The following is a 23,945-nucleotide window of genomic DNA, read 5'->3' as shown; positions in this document are numbered from 1 at the left end:
GAGAATAAGACAGGGTAAGAGATTACGTCATCCGCAGTAAAATCATGACGTCATCCATTAAACCGTTGTTTCCTGGAAATAACGGTGAAATTGGGGAGTTCTTTTTTACAGACATTCTAGAAACGAAGATAATACCCTGCTCTTTATGCTAATTGCTACGCCATCCGACCCCACCTTCCTGCCTCCATTCCTAATTTCCTACTGTTTTTATTTTAATCAACTTTATCTATTTTTGTATTTTTAACCATGCACTTTTTTTACTTTAACCAGTAAGAATTGTCAAAGATATATTCTTATTACCTTTGCTAATTTGGGTGGTACGATGTATAAAAAATTCACTTCAAATTTAGAATTATACTACAAAAGCATTACTACGGTTATTCAAAAAAAAATAAAAATAAAAAAAATAAAAGCATTACTACAAAGTAAGTTAGAGAGTGAGGGATAGCTCAAGTGGTTAAAGCTTTTCTCCCGGCTTCAGGAGATGTGGGATCGATTCTCTCTCTGCTCTTATGGCTCTCTAAACAACAAAAAAAAAAAAAAAAAAAAAAAAAAGGGTTAGACTATAATATTCTTGCTTGTTAAGATTAAAAATAGTATGAGCTAATGATGTATCCTAGAGTGTGAATGTGTGATGTATATTTTAATTTCATATTGTTTAGAGGATTGTGTGCTAATGTATAATTAGTTGTTGTTCACAAATTTTAAAAATTCCATCACATGCTAAATTGTACTTTTGTAGTCATCTTTTCCTTTAAAAGTGTTATTTTTACACATAAACACTTCAATTTCTTATTAAGAGGCAAAAACTATGAAACATAAGTTGAAAGAGACATTTAGGTCATTGTCAAGATCACCTAATACATCTGACTTTGACCAATTATAGGTATCTCTCCACAAATAAATACACCCCATCATCTACTTCTTTACTTCTCCTAATCTCCTTTCCCAACTTCATTCTTTTCTTTTTTGCCAATCTTTTTTTGCCCTCTATTCAGGCAGCATGACTAGCACAAGTGACTGGCTACACTTCCACCAAAGTAACCCCTCGGCTGCAACCCAAACACCTTACGCCACCACAACCACCTCCGCTGATCTCTTCTTTCCGGGCCGGGTATCCGATGCCACGGTAGTCTCAACCAACATGAGCCCTAACACCAGCCCCCCCCCCTCGGGCCAGGCCCAACTAGGCCCGACTCAGAGCCGGGTCTCCAAGCCCGCTCGCAAGCGGACTCGAGCATCCCGGCGAACCCCAACCACACTCCTCAACACTGACACCTCCAACTTCCGTGCCATGGTGCAACAGTTCACAGGCGGCCCAAGCAGCAACTTCGACATCCCCGGGCCGGGCCCACAAATGTTTGGGAATGGAATGGGCCGTGGGTATGGGCTTCATAATCCAATGGCCCAATTACAACAACAACAAGTATTAAGCCCACTACAATACTCCATTTCATCTAATAACAACATTATGTTCATGCAAAGAATGGGAGAAAATTATACAACACATGATCACGGTAGCAACATTAACATGAACATGGGATTGACCGGAACTGGAACCGGAACTGGTGGCGGATCGTCGTCGAGCGAGAACCGAAGCATGGACAGTTTCCATTTTTAACATTAGGATCAGATTAACACAAAGCATGATCAAGCTAAGTGTAGAAGCAATTGAGGAAAGTGTTGTGAGGTGAGGTTGGTGTAGTATTGGTGAGCTGACTTTTTGGAAAAAAAAAAAAAAATTTATGGAAGAATCTTAGAAACATACTAATATTGACTAGTATACAATACTGTTACTATACTAGGAAGTTGTTTATTTGTTATCTTCCTTTTTATGTACAGTTATTTTACCCTTTTTCTTTTTTTTTTTTTCCCTTTTAATTTTGATTATCTCTTGATATTCTTCATCCTTTTTTTCCCTTCCCTATGAGGTTTTGTTAAGGGGATGGATTTGCATTTACAAGGTTTACATAGGACAATCAAATGGCTAATTAAAAATGCCTCTTCTTTTTTTTTTTTTTTTTTTTTTTTTTTTTTTTTTTTTTTTTTTTTTTTTGGGGGTTCCTTTGTTAATTTTTTGGGTTATTGCCCAAGTTTGTACTCACTTTGCTTTCCTATATGTAATATGGAATCTTTTGTTTCTGCTTCATATTTTGCTATATGTTTCATTCATATGTGTTTTCTATGAGTGCGTAGAATTTATGTTTCATTAGTTCAGTTCAATTACAATAAAAATATACCAAGATGGGTACAATAATTTTCGGATATAACTTTGGATTGTGACGTGTGGCCACTTGTTTTGGGATGTCCAATCTTACCAGACCACTATCTAGCTATGTGCTAAACACTTAAACTATTACAGTTTTTCAAAAGACGCCCTTGGCCTAAGCTTGAGCCTAGCTACATGTCCATCTTACCATGTTTACATGGTTTTCTAACTAAATTTGGGATCGGAACTAGGAAGTCACATCCCACAATTTGACACACACAACATTGTCCTAGCGGCCTAGCACCGCAGTCTTTATCATGCAGCCAACTTGTCCTAGCGGACTAGCGCCGCTGTCTTTATCCACAACCCATTCAAGAGGCCGAGAATGGAAAGATGCTGTTACTCTATTAGTCATGAAATTTTGGATAGCATTAGTTCAGTGTATAAATGACAGAATCATATATGACTTTGTATGAAGATCATATGTGATCCATTCAACAAAGTTATATTACTGAATTATATTAATCTAAGGTTCTTGAAATTATGACATCATGCATGATTTTGTGTTGTTTAGTGGTCTTAGATTCCTTATTAACAACAAAATATACGTATTACATATACACAACATCATGTCTATTTTTGCGTCTAATTTAGGTGACCATACATTGGAATGGTATATTTTCTGGCCTTACAGAAGTGATCACTACTGTAATGTTGATCTTACCAAATTTGGATCAAAATAAGTTGAACATAAAATTCAATATACAAATAAAACTACATCTTTGTCTTACCATGAATCTATATCATTTCATGATTTGGTTGCATAAGAAAGGAAAAATTTACATAAAATAGATGTCATATGATAAGAAACCGTCATTAAAGACATTTCAAAAGGCAAATAGCTCCAAATGAAAGCCTAATCAAGGAGACTAATAAAGTTTTAGGGTTTAATTTAAAGAGGGCACTATGAATTAGAAAGTTCAAACTTAATTATACATTCAAGTAAATTTCAACAAACATAGAAGGGTGTTTAAGTTGGAGGTTTGGTGGCCTAACTACTAACTATAGTACCAGTTGCTATAACCTTATAAGCTAGTCTATAAAAATAATAATATTATATTTACCTTAAAAAAATTTGAATATTAATATTATTCAAACACAAAAATGAAGGAGTCTCTTTTGTTGACTACTCTCCAAATTGTCAATGAAACAATTATATGCACTCCAACTTTAAAAAAATAATTTAAAGAACACGTCTTATTACATTTTATAACTTTCACATTTGCTGGCAAAAACGCAAGGATATATCTTTCTTTGCAAATTAGATATGTCACGTAATTATGTAATGAGTTCACTCGGTTAATTAAGTAAATAATTACTCCATGTATAGGCAATATAGCAAGCAATCCACGATTCCACGCCATGCTTGCATTTAGCCACTAGCTAGCTATTCCTTAATGTGTTGAAGAATTGAATTTTCAAAGATAGCTATAGAATTGAAAACTATACCATATTGTGTAATCATATACTCGTATATGGAAGAATAATATAATGTAACACAAATTAATTATCCACTAAATTAATTTTACTTAATAAATTCTACTTGTTCCGTACGTGTTCAAGTAGAAATAGATCAACTTTCTATTATAGTTTGAACGAAGTAAGGTCAATTGAAGCAAAGTTTCAATTTTAATGTTTCATTGTTCAGTCATAATTCAATTGTAAAGTTATCACCACTTTAAGATATTAACTTTGAATAATGCTTCAGTATGACCGATTTACAAACATAACGTGCAAATTAAACATGTTTGATTAATTGAAACAGTCAAATATAACAGGAATTAAAAAAAAAAAAAAAAAAAAAAAAAGCAGTAAACACCTTTGCTTTTATTTCTTCTTTCTTTTATTTTTTGAAAGAATTTCTTCTTTCTTCTTTCTTTTTCTTTATACTTGTATATATCTATCGACTATTGTGTCTAATATTTTCCGTCCCACAATTAATTATCACATTCTCCTAATTTTTACAAGGGTACATATTTAAGGTACTTACCTCTATTACACTTTTTTACTATGTTAAATATACAAAATAATAAATTATAATCGATCGATTTCTCTTTTGAAAAATGATATTAGTTATTCTAGACACCTCAACAAAGTATACGAGCCTATTATTTCCCGGTGAATAGATTACTTTACAAATTCCCATAGGCACGAGGAAAATAAAAATTGATTGAGAGTGAAAGAATTGAACAAAAATTGACCAGACCCTTATTATTACATTACATTCCGAATTTTCCAATGTTCCATATTTAGCTATATAATATAATATATAATATAATATATAATGTGACAATATATTTTATAAAAGTATGTTTGATATAATTTGTTGGGTTGTCTTTGTAGAATTGAACTTTCTGATGGCCAAAGCACGTGATAATTTGTCAGCATTGAATTATGAGTGAAAGTGATTTATTTTGAGTGAGATTTGGGATGGAAATAGGGGTTGAATGTAAATCTAATGGCCTAAATTTATGGGGACCATATTTTTAATTCATCATGAAAGTTAGAATTTGACTTCTCAAACTTATCGATCTCATGATATTACTTTCATATTTTCACACTTTTATTTGTGTTTATTTATAACTCCATGAGTTTTGTATTAATTTTCAAAATTAATCTTGGTTTTTCTATTCTTTCATGATTACTTAATTTGAAAGTTAATCATTTGTTACTTTTGTAAGTTAATTACTCTTATAGATTGATTAATTAAGGTGTAAAACATACTTACACACAAATAAACCTAAAACTTAACCTATGAGATTTTGTTTGATAAGTGCATGATGAGCTAGATTGAAAACTTATATTAGAAGCTTAATTATTCTAGGTGAGATTTCCCCCACCCCTTAGGCTATCACTTTTAAGATTAATATGCTTTTATTAGTTGTTTGTATGCACCACGTAATTAATTAGCTAGCTAAATAATAATTGCTTCGTATGTATGGATGTCGCATGGTTATTAACAAAAAACAAATAAGGTTTGACTGGTTTATTGATTCAACTTAATTATTTACATATATTCTTAAAAAAAATAAAATTTATTTACATATATTCTAAAAAAAAAGTTACACATAAGTTCGATAAAATAAGAAAAAAATGTAATTTCAATAATAATAAAGTTAGACAAATAAATCCAAGTATGTTTAAAAATAAAAAATAAAAAATAAAAAGTTTAAACCAAATGCATTGCCATGATGCTCTATTGTATCATACTAATGACAATTATATCAAATTAGGTTAAGAAAGTTGGGTCTTTCACTATTAAAGCTTATTGGGTCTTAGGGGGTATCAATTTTCATAAATTCTAAACTCTTCTAAAATAAATATGATGCGAGTATAAGGTGGGTACGGGGCGGGGCGGATATGGGGCGGGTCTACTCTAAAATCCATACCCGCCCCATCACCCATGGCGAGTACACATTTTATACCCATCCTCGTCCCATCACCCGCCAAACTTTCCTCCATCCCCGCCCAAGTTGGGCGGGGATGGGGCGAGTCTCCCATTTAACCCGACCCACTGCCATCCCTAGTTTGGATTATTACAGGCGAACAAGTGAGACAACATATATTTGCTTGCATAACCAAGCATGCTTAATTGGTAGAGGTTGTGTGGAATACAACTTGTAAATTTAAGGTAAATAGTGCAAACTCCACCATCTACATTTGCTTGGGGGTAAGAGATTCTTTGTTCTTGTTTAACTTCTTTCTCTAATTTCAAACATTAACCTATGTAGCTAGTTTGATTGATATATGAGAGGTTTCGATTTAGTAAGATTGCTTCTCTTTACCCCACATACTCACACCCAAATCTTTTTCAAAATTAGAATATTCAGTATACTTCATGGTTAAAATAAACTGTAAATTTAATCAAGGTTGATGAGACAAGGGATAATCAATATATATATATATATATTTTTTGGTGTAGTAACTTAGTACAAAAGACATATAAAGAGAAAGATACAAATCAAAGAAGTATCTTTAAATTTGAATACATCCAAAACTGAAAAGTCAAACCAATCCGACAGTCTTCTGCCATCTAATTTGTTTCTCAATAAACATCATTGAATTCAACCTATCAAAAGCGATCAAACAACGGATGTCATTTCATTGATCAAAAAAATAAAATTCCACATAGTTTAGTAGCAGCCTTTGAGAAATGCTTCATAATTTCGAAGTTGCCATCTTCAATTTGAAAGGAATCACAATTATTCACATAAATAATATATAATTAAACCCTATCCATGATGTACAAGCAGTACAACTACTGGATTGGGCTTTATCTTCCCAACTGGACTGGGCCTAATACAACATTTCGGCCCAAATAAAACAAAAGATCTCTGTAATTCTATATTCATATTTCTTTTTTTTTTTGACAAACTATATTCATATTTCTTTTTCCTCCTTTCAATTCGCAAACAATCAGATTTCCCCCAAAAATTGAAAAAATGGGTCGACCTTCATCCGTAATCGAAATCCCGGAGCCCCGAAACCACCGTTATTCGCCGGATTCCGGCGATTCCAGAGACCGTTACCGTCGCCGGAGAAGTCGCAGCCCTGTTTTCCGGCGAAGTCGAAGTCCTGTACCACGGAGAAGCAGAAGCCCTGTTTTCCGGCGAAGTCGTAGTCCTGTTTACCGGAGAAACCGCAGTCCTGTTCTCCGGAGAAGTCGGAGTCCTGTGCTCCGGCGAAGCCCGGAGTATCGGGAGTATAGGAGGGAGGATTATAGGAGAGAGAGTAATGGTAGGGTTCCGGAAGAGGAATCGGATGAGGAATTGCGAGGGTTGAGTAAGGAGGAGTATCGGAGGTTGAAGAGGCAGAAATTGAGGAAATCGTTGAGGAATTTCTTCTGGAAGGTTACGCCTAGTCCTCCTCCCAATGAAAACGACGATCGCGAGGAGGTTGAAGAGGAGAGAGAAAATGGTGATGTTGATGGTGGTGGTGATGGTGATGGTGGTTTAAGGAGAGAGAAGAGGAGTTCTTCGGGTTCGGGTTCCGAATCGAGTTCTGAATCGGAGGAATCGGATAGGGAGAGGAGGAGGAGGAAGAGAGGGAAAAGGGTGAGTAAAGGTAAGAGGAAGAGTTCGAGCTCGAGTTCCAGGCGAAAGAGGAGTAGGAAATCTGATGATTCTGATTCTGGTAAGGAAGAGAGTGAGGATGATTATTCAAGCAGTGAAGATGAGGGGAGGAAGAGAAGAAGGGGGAAATCGAAGTCGAGGAGTAGGAGGAAGAGGGGAAGGAGTAGCAAGAGGAGGAGGAGAGAGAGTGATTCTGAGAGTGAGAGTGAGAGTGAGAGTGAGAGTGAGAGTGAGAGTGAAAGTGGAGGTGAGGAGAGTGATAATGGAGGGAAGGCGAAATCGAAGAGGGGTAGCAAGAAGAAGAGGGGCAGTAAGAAGAAGAGTGATGAGGGTAGTAGCAGTAGTGAATCAGAGAAAGAGGAGAAGATTGAATTGGATGAAGCAAATTTGAATGAATCAAATCCTGAGGCATTGATGTTGAAAGAGATGTTGGAATCGAAGAAGGCGGCCGCGGCTTTGGTTAATGAGCCACCGGTGGGGCCACAGCCATTGCCGAAAGCTGAAGGGCATATTAGTTATGGAGGTGCACTTAGGCCTGGTGAAGGTGATGCCATTGCACAGTATGTTCAACAAGGGAAGCGTATCCCACGTCGTGGAGAAGTGGGGCTTTCGGCTGATGAGATATCGAAATTTGAGACACTTGGGTATGTGATGAGTGGTAGTAGACATCAAAGGATGAATGCCATTCGTATTAGGAAAGAAAACCAGGTTTATAGTGCTGAGGATAAGAGGGCTTTGGCTATGTTTAACTATGAAGAGAAGGCTAAACGTGAGTCTAAGGTTATGACTGATTTGAAGAGGCTTGTACAACGTACCATTGGTGAAGAAGTTGATCCTAACCATGATCCCTTTGGTCCCAAGGATGGCGAAGATGCTGAACCGTAATCTATGTGCTGTATGTTCCCTTGATTTCCATTGAAAGATTAGATTAAACTGTTGGTGATTTGCTTACTTGTAATTTGCATTCTGTTGTTACTTAGACCTTGATATTGGGTTCTATTTGTTCTTGATTTTGTTGTTGATTTTCAATCTGTAGTTGATTATGTACTTGTATGATGTGTTATTATGTTGGTTGCTAGTAACTTAGTATCATTAAATTTTTTACAGGACGTTTGATTCATTACATTTGCATGATGGTTAGATTTATTGTTTAGCTTCTTTTGCTGGTTTCGCAAGTAGGGCATCAAATCTTGATAATTGAATAGGCTTGTCTATCACGGAGTAATTCTATCGTGCTTCATCCTAGTCTTCTGAATAATGTGCTAAAGGAATTATTTTCAGTGCTGATCTCCTGTGAACTATATCTGTCAATTTATTATGCCCTATGGCTAGTATAGTTCTTTTTATTGTATACAGAATACATATTCTATCACTTGTTTGATAGCTTTCCGGTCTACTGGGTTATCTTCCTTATTTGTTTTACTATGGGGTCATTCTGATCTTTGACTTTATCAAATGGTGGAGGTTGCTGCTATCGTGGACCTTTATAATTGTGAAATTATCATTATTTATGGTGGTGAGGGTCAAGGTCTTAGTGCTTTGATATGTAGTTATGGTTACTTATTGACTTATTGAGTAGGATTGGTGAGAATGTTATTTTTAAGAATGAGATGGTGAAATAATGGAACGTTTGGTAATCACCAAAACATTATTGGGAGATTAGAGAAAACACTGTCGATGGATAGCTGCAGTACTTAAATAGAAAATTCCTAGAGAAATTAGAGGAAGATTAGAAATTTAGAACCAAAGATGGAAGACAAATCAATTTCTTTCCAATTTCTAGTGAAGACAAGTATTATTTTGAATAAAAAGTTAAAATGAACTTCTGTCTTTAACCATGTCAGGGCTTAGTTTGGATTTGATTAAGGTTCTTAGCCAGAGTTTTAGAGCATATTTGTGAATTATTCTGGAATGCCTGAAATTGAGGTGGATGATTTAATGAACACATTTGCCCAGGTTTTTGTGTTTATGATATAGAGATCTACTTCTTTTAATGATTAACCAGCTCTAGATTTATAAAGTATGGAGAAACTCTAAATCATTAGTGTGTTTACTGGATAACACAGCCCCAAAAAACCCAAACCATACCCCTTTAAACACTAAGTCCTCAAATTCGCAAAAATACTTTTGTGATATATTTAGGAGAGCCTAATAAGCTATTGTGTTCCTTACTAAAGCTCTAGCCCCTCCCCACCTCTTTTGTGATTGCTACTGGAGCAAATAGCACTTGTTTGCATCTCTTGCATATGACTCAATTGACCTACTGTGGCAACTTGTTATGCTTCTGTACCTTAAAGGTGTACACTTTGCTGTCGGAGATTTTTCTTGAATTATTGTCCCTCCTATTATGTGTTGCTCGTTGTGCGTCGACTTTCAAAATTGGTTGAAGACATGTGATAGCTTAATCTCTTTATTAATGTCAACACTTTACTGTAGCAAATTGTGATTTGTGAGCACAAGCTTCAAGTTTGTAAAGTTTGGACATGCATATTTAGGAATTTAGTAGGCTGGGGTTAGAGTGTGAGAGAAAGTTAATGGTGGGGTCCACATCATAGGGGTTGAGTCTATCCATTTTAAGTGGAGGAATATTTGTAGACATCCTGAAAAGGAATACAAGAAGATTTTATGTGGACGCCTGGACGGGGAGGGAGTATTAAATTAGGCTGATGTGGGCTATATGTGTTTCAATGATTGTGTATGACAGCTACTTGTGTTACAGAAGTTTTCTGATCTCTATGTAACTCTTTATTCCTTTCTCGGTTTCTCCTGTGGAACAGGGTTTCATAGTCAGTAATAGGTGTGTGACCATGTGATGCAATTTTGCAAGATAAATCATTTCAAATTTCTGAGAGATAGACCACTTTTTTTTTTTTTTTTTCCTTTCTTTTTTTTTCCGTTATGGCTAAATGCAAGTGGCATCAGAAGTTTGACTCTAGTAATTTCTATTGGCATTGAAATACCTTGAAATCATCCACAGACAATATATGAAGCAACTTAGCTGGAGATATAGTCTCAGTCTATAATTTTGTCTTATTAACTTCAAGGTAATAGTTCTGTCGTGTTCTATTGTTAAGTAGGCATCCTTGTAGCGAAGAAGGTGATTTGATGATCAACACTGTCTGATGTTGGTTATAGATGGAAATTGTATTCCTAAGCATGTAGTACTCATCTTTTTGCGCCTATCTCATGCTGATTTGAATGTCACTGGTCCATCTATTCTACTGAACCCGAACTTTGCAAAGTCAATTTTATGATATGAGTGCTCCAATTTTTTTTTTTTTTTTTTTTTTTTTTTTTTTTTTTTTTTTTTTGTATTTCAAAATCCTTAAAAGTTTCATCGTCTAATTTTTTTATACTGTATAAATTTTCTAACTAATTAATGATGTGTGAGTTCTAGCATCATTTTTATTGTTTTCAGTTGTCTGTGATTGCTTTGGTACAGAAAGTGTGTGCTCACCTTCTTGCATGTTATTAACCGACCTGGGCCTTTAATATGTTCTGCTTGTAATGTCTGAAATGCTTGCACTTAGCTATCAGTTGGAGGTTTTTTTGTCCTCAGTATTTGTTGAACGTTCTGTTTCAATCATTGATGTCTGCTATATTATTTCAGACTTAATGGCGGTACTTCACTGTAGCAAGTTTTGAATGCTAGCTTGAAGCTACAGGAATGGCTGATAAGGTGGGCTGTATGGGTTCTACTGCTTGTGCAAAAGCAAATTTTGCATGGATCAAAGTTTTCTGATCTACTGTGGAATTCTTAATTTCCAAGAAGTGGTTTTCTTAGGCAGCAGTGGTCGTATCAAAATATAAATGATCCCAGATTTTCAATATACTTGTAGATTGCATAATGGAAATCTCTTACCTGAGTGGAAGCTTTTTGGCCTTGAAGCATCAGAAGCTTGGATCTGCAGAATATACTTGGGCATTGAAGTGCCAGGAAAATTTCTATGACGACTTATGAGGTGACTACATTAAGAGATATAGTCTCAGTCCAAATGATGAAGACTAGTGTCAACTTTTAGTTTAACACTTGTGATAATGGCTGGTTGAATTGTTGTTAAGGATGTATCTTTGGCTCTTTGCTGCAAAGATGGTGATTCATACTTCGATTACAGATGGATTTCTCTGTAGCTTCTTGGATTGTGTATGTAAAATTTTTGGAGTATCTTTGTGTTCCAATTTGCCTTTCATTTGTATGCTTGACTAATTAGTTAATTACAAGTATATGTTCAGGTCAGATATTTTTATGTTAAATGTAAAATAATATTGGCGATATACAGCTGGTAAATGAATGCTGCTCTGTGTGACCAGGAATGCTTCCTGCTGCTTCCTCTTCTTATGGTTTATTGATTCTAGTAGTATGTGGAAATTCCTCTCTGCTGGTTGTGAGGTGAGTACAGATACTCATATTCAAGATGAGGTGCTCGTTGGGCAGGGCTGGTCACCAGAAGCGAGAGGGGTGAGCTGAAGGTAGTTATGAGCTTGACCAACTACCACCATTATATGACTCTTGAGAAACCTGTTAAGGTTTTCATTTAAGTTCTTGTTCAATTTTTAGTATCTACTCTCTCTGTCCCTTAATTATTGCTCCACTTTTCTTTTTGGGGTGTCTTTTTTATTTTTTCTTTTTAGGGTGTCTCTTTTATTTTGCTCCATACCATTTATAGCTAAAGGGACCATTTTTAGTCTCTCTCATCAACTTTATACAACCAAAATTTTATAAAGTGAATATACACTATGGGGCAAAAATAAGGAGGAGGAGGAAGTAATACAAGTAAGAGAATAAAGAATTAGCGGCATTGCAGATTACACCGTCAAATTATAAACCCTGTAAATTACATACTGCTTTTAAAATATTAAATCAGCAAATCTAATTATCAAATTCAATTACTACGTATTATCCATACCTTATAACAATAATTTTACGAGTATTAAAAAAATAAAATAATGGACAACACGTGGCATGACATCGTCCCTTAATTGTGGTTTACATAATCACATCTTCATAATTTCCCTCCATTTCCAACGGTTACTCCATAATCATGCTCAAAATCTTCTTTAATCGTCAATTAAACAAGCATTTCACCAATTAATACACTTCCCACTTCCTTCCAAAAACTCTATTTAACACACCAAAATAAATAAAATATAAACACTCACAAATACTCCAAAAATTTCCACATCTTATTATTATTTTTATTTTTTGGGATTGGATTAATTTTATTTTTATTTTTTGCGGGTGGGGTTGCTAATGGCTTCCACCACCGCCGTCGCCTCAGTGGTGGAGTTTAATTCCGATTTGTGTTCAAAGCTCAAACCTTTTCTCTCTCCTCTCACTTCTTCGCCTACTTCCACTTACAAACGTCGTCGTTTCATGTACTTCTTTTGCCTTTTCTCTCTCCTCCTTCACCCTTTTAATATTGCTTTATTATTATTTGGTTTACTTTTTGTTATGGGATTATTAATTTTTTACTACTTGGAATTTTGTTATTGATAATTTTTTTTTTTTTTGATAGAATTAGATGTTTATATGCAAATTGTTTGATGATATTTGTTAATTTGAATAGTTTGTAATCTTTGAATGTTGATTGGTGTTTCATGCATGATTCATTTTATGCCGTAGATTAATTTTTTTAGCTCATGCATAAGACTGTCGCTTTAGGTACATCCGGGTGTATAATGAATTGTGTCGGCGTAATGTCACCTCAATTTACTTCATATGGAGTATGTTTACAAGAAGAAATCTATCTGATACCCTTCTCAATTTCCTGGAAACAGTGATTACTCTGACAAATTTTCCAAAAGAAGAGAAATTTTATTTCTCTAATATACCCTTTTATGGTATTTGTGTTATTTAATTCTACCATCACAAATATTAAGTGTGATATCTTAGAAATTCTCAACCATATTAAGGAGAATTTTTTTTTTTTTTTTGAGGGGATATTAAGGAGAATTTAAAATGGCCAATATTGGCATATATTAGTGGTGTTGTGCTTGGATTGCACAGTGTAGTAATAATCTGTTAGGACAGTCAGTTTTAAGCCTTGCGAGAAAGTAAGTAGGTAATTGATTGAAATGCATGGAGTATGCTGCATATGCGTTGTTGCCCTTTGATGTTAAGAGTATTTTATATGATCATATCTTAAATAATTGGTGATTGGGGAATGTGGTTTTGACCTGTATCATAAAGGGTTTCGAAATCAAGAATGTAATTAGTTTTATTAATGTGCTTATCAGAACTTGGTACATATTTTTGGGATTCTAGCAACTTTATAAGGGGACTCTGCTTGAAATGTAGATGCCAATCCACTAGTACTGAAAAACCCAAGTCAAGGAACGTTTTGGATAATGCAAGCAACTTATTGACAAATTTCTTGAGTGGAGGAAACCTCGGGTCTATGCCAACAGCTGAAGGAGCTGTCTCAGATTTGTTCGGTCGGCCTCTCTTTTTTTCTCTGTATGATTGGTTCTTAGAGGTACTTCCCTCATTGCATTATGATATGTTTTGTTTCATGCATTACATAATGTGTATATACTTTGCTACTTGGATTTGCAAAGAGTTTGTCTAAAAAAACTTAATTTGAGTGTGGTGTGATACCACAATGATAAGAGTGCATGTGGATTTTGTGCTCTGAATATCCTTTGCTAGGACTTACATGAATTGAAGGATAAACCAATTGATACTAGAAGCTTTATTAGGTTTGTAAGTGTTTTAATCTCCTTGAGGTTCTTAGTGGTAGTACATAGACTAAAGGGTAAGGTTGGACACATGGCACATGTGAACACATGATTTTAAATAAATGCTTGGCGCTGTGATTTGGTTGGTCAGTGTGAGGGCTAATATGAAATATTGGTTAGGATCTTATGGTTGCTCATTGAGATTGATCTTCATTTTAATTGTACAAATCTTTGTACTATTATAATTACTCTCTTATGCTCGTTTCTTCATCTGTGTTATTTAACCATGCAGCATGGATCTGTATATAAACTTGCTTTCGGACCAAAAGCCTTTGTCGTCGTGTCAGATCCTATTGTGGCAAGGCATATTCTTAGAGAGAATGCATTTTCTTATGACAAGGTAAATAAGGCTTCGTGTCCTTGAGCCTTTAATATTTGCATTGTGTTCATGCAGCTAGGATTAGATTTGTTGCAAGAATGGGTTTGAGTCTTCTTAAGAAGATTGTAGAATGGATCTTAACTGTATGTCTTTTGACATACAACTTCAAATATGTCTCTGTATAGGTGATCAAGCAACCCACATAAGAATGTGGTTTAGCAATTTGCTGCTTCCAGTTAACAACCTTGAATTATAGTTTGATTGCTTATTTAATGTTTCTCATCACCTTTCCTCTCAAAAATTCTTTGCTTATTGGCCGTTACTGGAACAAAGATTTATGATAATTACTATACAGATTACAGAATTACAACTCTGGAAGCAAGAATTGATATTGTAGAAAACTAGATCTTGGAATCATTACAGACATGAGAAACTATGAAGGGAAGCAATCACGAAACAATTCTGAGCTTGACAATTCTGTCTTATAACAAGAACTGAACACTTCAATGACTCAAACCTATTTGTCATTATCATTCTTGACTTAAACAGCTCTGGCAAAATAGATAGTTCTTTGCCTTTGACATAAAGAAGAAATATTTGTGAATGAAAAATATGTACTCCTGAAGCAGGATCATAAGAAAGTTAATAGCAGGAAAGCCTGCATTCAGTTTCTTAATGTGGACATCCAAGATTAGCTTTGGCATGGTGAAGGAAGTGAAAATTATACTAAAATTTCAGTTTTGATCCAAGTCTACTAGTTTTGTTATCTTCCACATGCTCTTGTAATTTGTATCTTTAGTATATATGAAGAGGTAAATTCTGTCATTGTAGAATGACCATTGAATTTATGAGGATATCTATTTTTTTGCTTCTGTAGTTCACCAGTTCACCTGAGTTGGATGTATAACCATGCGCCTGATTTTTTTTTTCTTTTGTTTCCTGCTTCTGGATTTGCTCTGATTGATATGAAACTTGAAAGAAGTTCCATTAGATTAGTGTTAATATAAGTATTTAACTCATTGACTTTGTCTTTCTGATTTCTTTGCTTTAACCCCAACTATCCATAGGGAGTTCTTGCTGAAATTCTTGAACCAATAATGGGTAAAGGATTAATACCTGCTGACCTTGATACTTGGAAGCAAAGAAGAAGAGGCAAGTATTCAACTTTTATCTCTCTTAATTTTCATCATCATATTACGTTCAGGCCTTAGGGTCTTATGTGTTCTGTAGCATGATTAGCATCTATGGTTTGAATGGTAAATGTAGAGCTTGGTTGATTTGTATAATTGTGTGGCAGTAATAGAAACTTTGTATAGATTCATATAAATCTTTCAGCAGCTATTGGTAATTGATATTGAGGTTTCATTTATGGCCTTGATAGCATAGGTAAACCTGCTCTGCTATTACCTTCATTAGTCTGGCAATGTAGAGTTTTAGACTTTTCGTTACTGTTTAAGGTTTTCGGAATTTCAGGCCATGTGATATTGTGATTCTTGAAAAAAATGCCTTGGCATATGGGTATGTGCATGTGTGGGCACTTTTAAGATAATCGTTTTGAATGGCATGTATGCAATTAAATATTTGGAGATGTCTAATGCGAAAGAATTCATGGATCAAAATATTCAGCCATGTACATAATAATAGGATATCAATAGCCTCAGACTTGTATAGTTATTGGTGCCTGTTTGCATAGCAATATTTTAGAGGAAATGCAGCAATAGTATTGTAACACACCTTTTTAGGGGGGCTGGATTGTCCATTTAACAAAAAGCTGAAAGAACTTTTTAGGGAACAAGAAGCGGCTATATTCATTTTATACTTAACTACCATGCCCGAGTGAGTAATGGTGTGGATAAAGGCACCATATGATACCTGTGACACAATGAGTAGCTTGCTTGGTCTAAAATTATGTTCAGAAAATGACTTATAGTTTTTCTGCATCTTCTTTCCTTTTAAGTTTGTTTCATGTACCATCAACTAGCATTATTAGCAAATTCATTGCATAAGACTGCCTGTTTTAGCTTTTAGTTGTCGTCTAAGGTTATATACAAGAATTTAGGTGGTTTTGATATTATTGGCATATTTCTGAAATGAATTCTACACACCTCTTCATTTCTTTTTCTGTTTTTTTTTTTTTTTTTTCATTGCATTGAAAAATTGAAATAGTGAGTGACAGATAATATTGAATGTACAGATTTGGCTGAATGATCGAATAATATGAAATGAGGGACTAAGGCTGCTTTGTTGTTGATCGAATAAATATGAAATGACAGGATTAATTACACTTATAACTATTCTTACAAGATACTTGTGTTTTCAATTTTGAGTTCAGGATGGATGTTGACATGTAATATATATTTATGCAATTTGGATAAAAAAAAAAAAAATGTATGTAAACTTTGTTCTTTGTGATTCAATGCATTCTCTTATCCTTATGACCTCTCTAATGAACTATAAGCGGAAAGATTGGGAAGAACCTCTGGTGGTCGTTTGTGAAAGTATAGTATTATTTTGTGATCGATCTCTTCAAAGTTTACTTTTAACATTTTGCAGTCATTGCTCCTGGGTTTCATGCCTTATACCTGGAAGCCATGGTTAAGGTTTTCACTGACTGCTCTGAGAGAACAACATTGAAATTTGAAAAATTGCTTGAAGATGTACAAGCGCAGGATACAATTGAGCTGGATCTTGAAGCAGAATTTTCAAGTTTGGCACTTGATATTATTGGACTTGGTGTCTTCAACTATGACTTCGGTTCAATATCCAAAGAGTCTCCAGTCATAAAGGTTTGTAATGCTTTTAATTGCTTTAGGCCTTGTTTGGTTTGATGTAAAACACTTCCAATGAAAAATTAGTTTTCATGGAAACATATTCAAGGAAAACCACAATTGCAAATTAGTTTTCCTTTGTTTGGTTCCATCAAGAAAAGTTTTAGAGAAATTAAAAATAGGGGTGGAAATGTGAGGATGGACGAGAGGAAAGTAAAAAAGGAGGTAAGTAGGAGGGAAGTAAAATGTGGCTTCCCTTGTTTTATAAAGGAAAATGTTTTCCACCGTAAAGGATATAATTTTCCACCATTGGGAAAATTGTTCTCCACCCCTCCACAAACCAAACAAAGGAAAATGAGAAAAATTGGGAAAATCTTTTACCATAAAAACATTTTGCACTTAGCTGGTTTTAATTAGAAAAAGTCACAAACTTCTATGTTAATTTGTTAGAACATGTTACAATGTGAAATGCACTGCCGAATAATCTAGATTTAACATCTTAACATTAATGTTTCTCTTGTAAAGTAACATTTATAGGTATCTAATGACCGATGATTGTGGTTAAAATTTGTTTGCATGTTTACAAAAAGTTAATTCATTATGTAAAATATAACTGTTTGGTTGACTCAACATATTGTGAATTTACAAATGTTTAATTTGATTATTAGAGTATGTGAATGGCCGTCAATCTCAGTCCTGGTAGTTCTTCAAAAAAAAAATCTCAGTCCTGGTTATTAGATTTTGGAGTGGTCTTGGCTGCAACCATTGATGTGTATCTGAAACTAAGTTAAGAGGGTGTTTCATGTATGCTTGACATTTGTGTGGCATATGATATTGTCTCTTTGAACTATCTGTTGTGTTCTGGAGTGAAGACGCAGTAAATTTGGTTCAGAGTCTCTACTGTGCCTGGTCAATCTTGGAAACTGGAGAATCTTTAAGTTTCTGTGGCTATCACTAGAGGTTCCAATATGATATTGACAGTTTAAAGGCTAAGTGGATAATTTCAACCACCTAAATGACCTCACGGGGTGTCCTAGGGTCCATGCAAAGAACCCCAAAATCCAAAATTGTTCAAAACTGAAGGTTATTATTTACACCTTAGGACCAAATTTAGAGAATTTGGGACCCGGTGGCGAAAAATATCGGGATTGTAAGGGATGTATATCGGTGTCATATAATATTGTTTGGATCCATATATGACCACTAGTCGGTCATATAAAGTCCCGTGGTAGCCTTAAGTTAATGAAGGGGGAATAAGTTGTAAACAGATAAATTGATAGTTTAAAGGAAAAATGGACAGTTGCAACCATCCAAATGGACTCCCTAGGTGTCTTGGGAACAATAGGAAGCACCCCGATTGGTTTCCTTTCCGGGCCTAAGAGGTCGAATATGTTCAAAATTGAAGCAGTTCCACGCTTTCAAGCCATTTATGGAGAATTTTTTCCAAATTTGAAGTGAATGCATGGGGGGCCATATAAGTTAGGTTTGGAACCATAAGAGGCCTATCAATAAGTCTATAAAGTCCCAAATATGAGTTTGGTTCAATTACATGGCTATTTTAGGATTATGTTGCATTGGTAGTGAAAAGTTGCAACACTTGCAAGAGATGGTTCTAATAATAACAAACATGGCCTCCTGGGGTTCTTTTAAAATCTATGGAGTCCTTCATCTTCATTGGTGCTGTTGATTATTCCCAAATTTATTACTTATGATAACATTCCATCATGATGTTGATTTAATATTAAACCATAACATTATTGGAACAATAGTTTTTTAATCTCAAGATGGAAAGTGTATAACTGCATGGTCAACATCCCTTTTATCTCAATAACATGAATATTATATACACATGTTGTATAACTATAATATTGGAAGCCTTTGTATTTTAAGATAGTAAATAGTATTTACATGTGTTATACTATAAATTGATTGATTTCGATGAGCAATTTTTGTTAATCTTAACCTCTTTTAAAATTGTAAAAACAATGAAGTTCGGCTATTCTCTCCCTATATTGATTCCGCTTTCTCTCCCTATGTAGGTTATAATGATACGCGAAGAGAGAAAAAATTTTCTTTTTGGATGTTTTGACTTCATGTGATCCAGACTAACTTTCAGCTTGTTTACCCCAGGCAGTCTATGGGACACTTTTTGAAGCTGAGCATAGATCAACTTTCTACATTCCTTACTGGAAGTTTCCTCTTGCAAGCTGGATAGTACCAAGGCAGCGGAAGTTCCAATATGACCTAAAGGTCATCAATGACTGTCTTGATGGACTCATAAAAAATGCCAAAGAGACTAGACAGGTAAAAATGAAGCTGCAGATCAAAAGTGCTGTTTTGTCAAATCCTTTATTTCCTGTCTCTTCTATTTTTTTTTTATTTTTTTTTTCCTGTGTTTTTGTTTTTGTTTTTGTTTTTTTTTTTTTGTTTTCTTTTTAATTACTTTGATATAGAAGGTGAAATTTAATAATCCATCTAAAATTCTGCAAGAGAATGAAACACTTCTGCAGATCTGCTTTGTGATGTAGGCTGTTTGGGATAAATGCTTCTGCCGTTTGCCTGCTTTAATGTAACCTGCAGTCAGGCATTATATATGATCTCTGTGAATAAATTAAACATACTCACCCTTGACATTGGGATTGTTTGGTGTGGCAGGAGACAGATGTTGAGAAACTGCAGCAAAGGGATTATGCAAATCTTAAGGTGGGTTGAATGGTGTTAGTTAGATTACATGAATTCTGTTTTCTTCTTAATTTAATGCGCTTTGAATTGTAAACTATATTTGTTCTTTACAAGATTTAAAATGAACACTAAAATTGGCAGGATGCTAGTCTTTTGCGCTTTTTCGTTGACATGCGAGGTGCTGATGTTGATGACCGCCAGGTAATTTTAAAGCTTGATTATTTATTATTTCTTAATTTCTCAATTTTCAAAATTTGAATCAATCCAAGGCCCATGCATTTATGCAACCAAAACTGGCATATGACCTATTTATGTCTGTGCACTGTTCCTTGAATGAGCATTTTTTTGATATTGCTGATAGCTTAAGATCAATATCATCTGTTAATCTTAGGATCCTACAAATATTTAGTTCAGGAAAGTAGGTTTGAGGAATCCTTCAGTACATGTTTGCTTTATCTGTTTTCACAGCTTAGGGATGACCTGATGACGATGCTAATCGCTGGACATGAAACTACAGCTGCTGTTCTTACTTGGTCTATTTTCCTTCTTTCTCAGGTATGATTAACTTATATAATCTTCCAGGGGTAAAAAAAATTTGAAACTGGATCCTAGTCTTGTTTTTGTTCCTTTTCTTTGCCATTGGTGCTGGTCTTAATTTTGGTTTTGGTGCAGAATCCTTCCAAAATGAAGAAGGCTCAAGCTGAAATAGATGCAGTATTAGGCAAGGGAAGAGTAACCTTTGACTCCCTTAAAAAATTGGAGTATGTACCAAGTCACCCTCTTATACGTGTCCCACCTGGGTGATTGGAACTTGATACAGTTTACTGTGTTCTATGACATCAGGTACATCAGACTTATTGTTGTAGAATCTCTTCGGTTGTATCCTCAACCTCCTTTGCTCATCAGACGATCTCTTAAACCAGATACATTACCAGGTACTTCTGTTAAGTGCTTGTATGAAAAGTGAAGTAGCTAGCTCCCAAAAATTTTACTTTTCCCAATTCTTGTCACTGATGAGGTATAGGTTGTAGTGTCCAATACATATTATGTATTATCAAATAGATACTAGTGAAGTATAATCTTCTAGCCACTATTCTGTTCTAACATTGCTGCTACGGATAATCACATTTAGTAAAAGCATGTAATTTACCCTGCTTTGGGAATGTGGCTTAGATGATTATCGCCCCAGGTTCTAGAGTATCTCTTTGAAAAGAAGCTAAGAAAGGCCTCAAATTATTGAATTTGGCTGTACTGAAAACAATTTCTGGTTGTGCAGGAGGCTACAAGGGTCAAAAAGATGGATACAAGATTCCCACTGGGACTGATATCTTTATTTCCGTAAGTGGGTCAACTTATCTTCATAATATTTGTGAAATATGAAATGTCTTTACATGGAAGTTTCGATAGCTTAAAACCTTTTGAAGTCTCTATAGCTGGTATGAAGTTAATCGTTACTAGTTAATCATATGCTATAATTGCTAATCTACAAATGTAGGTTAGGCTTAACAAACGTCAATACTTCTTTACCTGATCATATTAGTGGCTGCCCGTCTTTAGCACAGCAGACTTTTACTCTCTTCGTCAAGGGTTAGATAACTTGCATATATTACTTAAATGTCTCACAAAGTACCTGCCCAAATTTTCTCAGTACCTTTCACTCTCTATCTCTACCTCTTTACTCAATGAAACTTAACTACTAGTAAAATATATTAAGGGACCTAATGAATTTAAACTTAACCTAAATATATTAACCATATATGCACAAAAACTTTCCATGTAGGTATATAATCTTCATAGATCTCCATATTTCTGGGATAAACCTGATCAATTTGAACCGGAGAGATTTTTAGTCCAGAGAAAAAGTGAAGATATAGAAGGATGGAATGGCTTTGATCCATCTCGGAGTCTTGGAGCTCTGTATCCTAATGAGGTAACTTGATGTTGCTGGATTGTCAAGTCCATTCATTTTTCTCTAGAGCATCACTAATTTATCGTTTGCGCTTGCAAATATCAGATTGTAGCAGATTTTGCGTTCTTGCCTTTTGGTGGTGGACCGAGAAAGTGTGTGGGAGACCAGTTTGCTCTAATGGAATCTACAATTGCTTTGGCCATGTTGCTTCAGAAGTTTGATGTTGAATTGAAAGGTTTGCCAGATGCAGTGGAACTTGTGACAGGGGCAACAATTCACACCAAGAATGGACTTTGGTGCAAACTGAGAAAGAGAGCTAATGTACAATAAATTTCAAGTAACGACCCATATAATGCACCTTGGACCTTCTAGTGAGATAGTTTGTAAAAGTAGTGTACACCATAGTCTTGCTATTTACTATTTTACTATCATAAGATCATGGATTTTGTTGCTGGAAATCGAAATTGAAATAGCAAGTTTGATTTTTAGCATATTGGCTTGCTAGTGTGTTCATCTTCTAAATCTCAACATTCCAGCACTTTTAGATCATGGCACTACCTTCATTAATATACATGTATACATGCTCACGGTAAATATGGTATAATGCAGCCTATATAGGAAGATATTTTACTATCTAAAACAATGTCTTGTAATTATTACTCATTCCGTTTCATGATATCATTCTCATTTACGTACATGAATTAATAGTTAATCGCAAATATCTTTAACTAGGTTAAAATCCCGTGCAATGCACTATTATTAAATATTTTTGACAATATTACAAAATATAAAGTATATAAAAGATATTCAAAAATATTTCATTTGAGCGAAAAAGGCGGGAAAATTTTTCATAAGGTTATGACAAGTGTTGTAGAAGGATTTATTTTTAATATAGGTTAAAATTAATAAATTTTGAGAAACAGTTAATAGTTAAAATAAAATAATAATAAAACTGAAAAGACTAAATTCCATGTAAATATAAGGAAAAAGGATTTCAAAAACTTAGCCTAAATATATTAACCATATATGCATAAAAATGAATAAGTTATATGTAAATATAACGAAAAAGAATGAAACTTCTAGTAAAAGGTAACACAGAAAAGGACATGTGGCATTTTCAATTTGTGTTTTTTAAATACTAAGGATTTATATAGAATAACAAATTACATGAAACTTTACAATTAATAAATTACATGAATATATATATATATATATATATATATATATATATATATATATATATATATATATATATATATATTACATGCAGATCATTTACAAATTACTCACAATTTTCATATTATTTTTTTATTAAATAAATCATAACATTCTTTGCCCTATTTGTGTTGGATAAAGATGGAATTCCCTTTATTATTTCATCACCTGTTTATACATTATTCGTCAACAATGTGATTTACAAAGAAATGCGCATTTTAACAAATATGGTCAGCCTTGAAATCATCTTAAGGGTGATATTCTGATTCAGAAGTTTGATGAAATTGCAATGCCTACTTTAAATCTGTTCAAGTTAAAGGGGATAAAAGAGCCAAGATATATGAAGTTAAGTTCATATATGATCTTGACTCCAAATGTTTTGTAGATCCAAAGAGAGTCGATAGTTCTGATCCCGAGCTACAATGGGCCAAATTACAATCTAGTGATGATGAGTTGGTTCCTAATGAAGTAGAGGTTGAGCTGTGATGCATTAATGCTTAGAATTTTGGATTTTATACTAAACTGAAAGTTGATGTTAGCTGAGAATTTTGGATTTTGCGTTGATATAGTCGGTCCAATAATTTGACATTGCTTTAGCTTTAATTCTATTTAATTTGATAATAAATAATAATAATAATAAAATAAATAATAATAATAATAATAATAATAATAATAATAATAATAATAATAATTTAAGATCATGCATTATAGAGGTATAAAATTGACTAATCTTTATGATGTAAAATCTGAAAATTGCATGCTAAAATCAAATATTGGTAAAAACAATTACTTTGAATTTAGTTTCACTTTAATACTACCCGATTATGAGTTTTGTAAATTATAGAAGAGTAGCTGTGCTTGATGTGTCACCGGTATAAGTTTACGTGGAATATATTTTACTACGTAGTCCTCATTTCAGGAGATTGTCACTTCTAATATCACTTTCTATGACGTATTATTTGGCCGGTTATTT

At 34.2% G+C, this 23,945-nt stretch overlaps 3 protein-coding genes across 4 annotated transcripts; all 3 read left to right on the top strand.

Moving 5' to 3' along the window:
• The first annotated feature begins 948 nt into the window (after positions 1–948).
• Positions 949–2,009, top strand: LOC145563293 (uncharacterized). The gene has a single exon (XM_081623738.1). The coding sequence runs from the start codon at positions 1,004–1,006 to the stop codon at positions 1,619–1,621; it is 618 nt and encodes a 205-aa protein (XP_081479864.1). The 5' UTR covers positions 949–1,003; the 3' UTR covers positions 1,622–2,009.
• Positions 2,010–6,649: 4,640 nt separating this feature from the next.
• Positions 6,650–11,537, top strand: LOC145562053 (uncharacterized). The gene is made up of 2 exons (XM_081622211.1): positions 6,650–8,236; positions 10,952–11,537. The coding sequence occupies exon 1, from the start codon at positions 6,712–6,714 to the stop codon at positions 8,224–8,226; it is 1,515 nt and encodes a 504-aa protein (XP_081478337.1). The 5' UTR covers positions 6,650–6,711; the 3' UTR covers positions 8,227–8,236; positions 10,952–11,537.
• Positions 11,538–12,485: 948 nt separating this feature from the next.
• On the top strand, positions 12,486–22,248 carry LOC145562051 (cytochrome P450 97B2, chloroplastic). Of its 2 annotated transcripts, none has more exons than XM_081622209.1 (14): positions 12,486–12,717; positions 13,640–13,817; positions 14,312–14,419; positions 15,466–15,550; positions 16,952–17,184; positions 19,297–19,470; positions 19,822–19,869; positions 19,990–20,049; positions 20,317–20,403; positions 20,521–20,609; positions 20,692–20,783; positions 21,125–21,186; positions 21,629–21,778; positions 21,863–22,248. In XM_081622209.1, exons 1-14 carry the CDS (start codon positions 12,593–12,595, stop codon positions 22,085–22,087), a joined length of 1,716 nt encoding a protein of 571 aa, XP_081478335.1. In that variant the 5' UTR covers positions 12,486–12,592; the 3' UTR covers positions 22,088–22,248. The 2 variants fall into 2 exon arrangements, with proteins under 2 accessions (XP_081478335.1, XP_081478336.1); XM_081622210.1 differs by having other exon boundaries at positions 12,586–12,717; positions 13,579–13,817.
• The last annotated feature ends 1,697 nt before the right edge of the window (positions 22,249–23,945 follow it).

This window comes from Chenopodium album, chromosome 10 (assembly GCF_948465745.1).
Source record: "Chenopodium album chromosome 10, dcCheAlbu1.1, whole genome shotgun sequence".
Classification (NCBI taxonomy): domain Eukaryota; kingdom Viridiplantae; phylum Streptophyta; class Magnoliopsida; order Caryophyllales; family Amaranthaceae; genus Chenopodium; species Chenopodium album.
The sequence above is the reverse complement of the archived record's forward strand: the minus strand, read 5'-3'. Positions and strand labels throughout refer to the sequence as shown.

What these genes read in the sequence shown, in the direction of transcription:
- LOC145563293 (XM_081623738.1), top strand. Translation starts at nt 1,004, where the DNA reads ATGACTAGCACAAGTGACTGGCTACACTTCCACCAAAGTAACCCCTCG.
- LOC145562053 (XM_081622211.1), top strand. Translation starts at nt 6,712, where the DNA reads ATGGGTCGACCTTCATCCGTAATCGAAATCCCGGAGCCCCGAAACCAC.
- LOC145562051 (XM_081622209.1), top strand. Translation starts at nt 12,593, where the DNA reads ATGGCTTCCACCACCGCCGTCGCCTCAGTGGTGGAGTTTAATTCCGAT. An exon ending in TAAACCAGATACATTACCAG is followed by an intron (nt 20,784 to 21,124) that starts GTACTTCTGTTA and finishes CTGGTTGTGCAG; the next exon opens with GAGGCTACAAGGGTCAAAAA. An exon ending in GAGCTCTGTATCCTAATGAG is followed by an intron (nt 21,779 to 21,862) that starts GTAACTTGATGT and finishes TGCAAATATCAG; the next exon opens with ATTGTAGCAGATTTTGCGTT.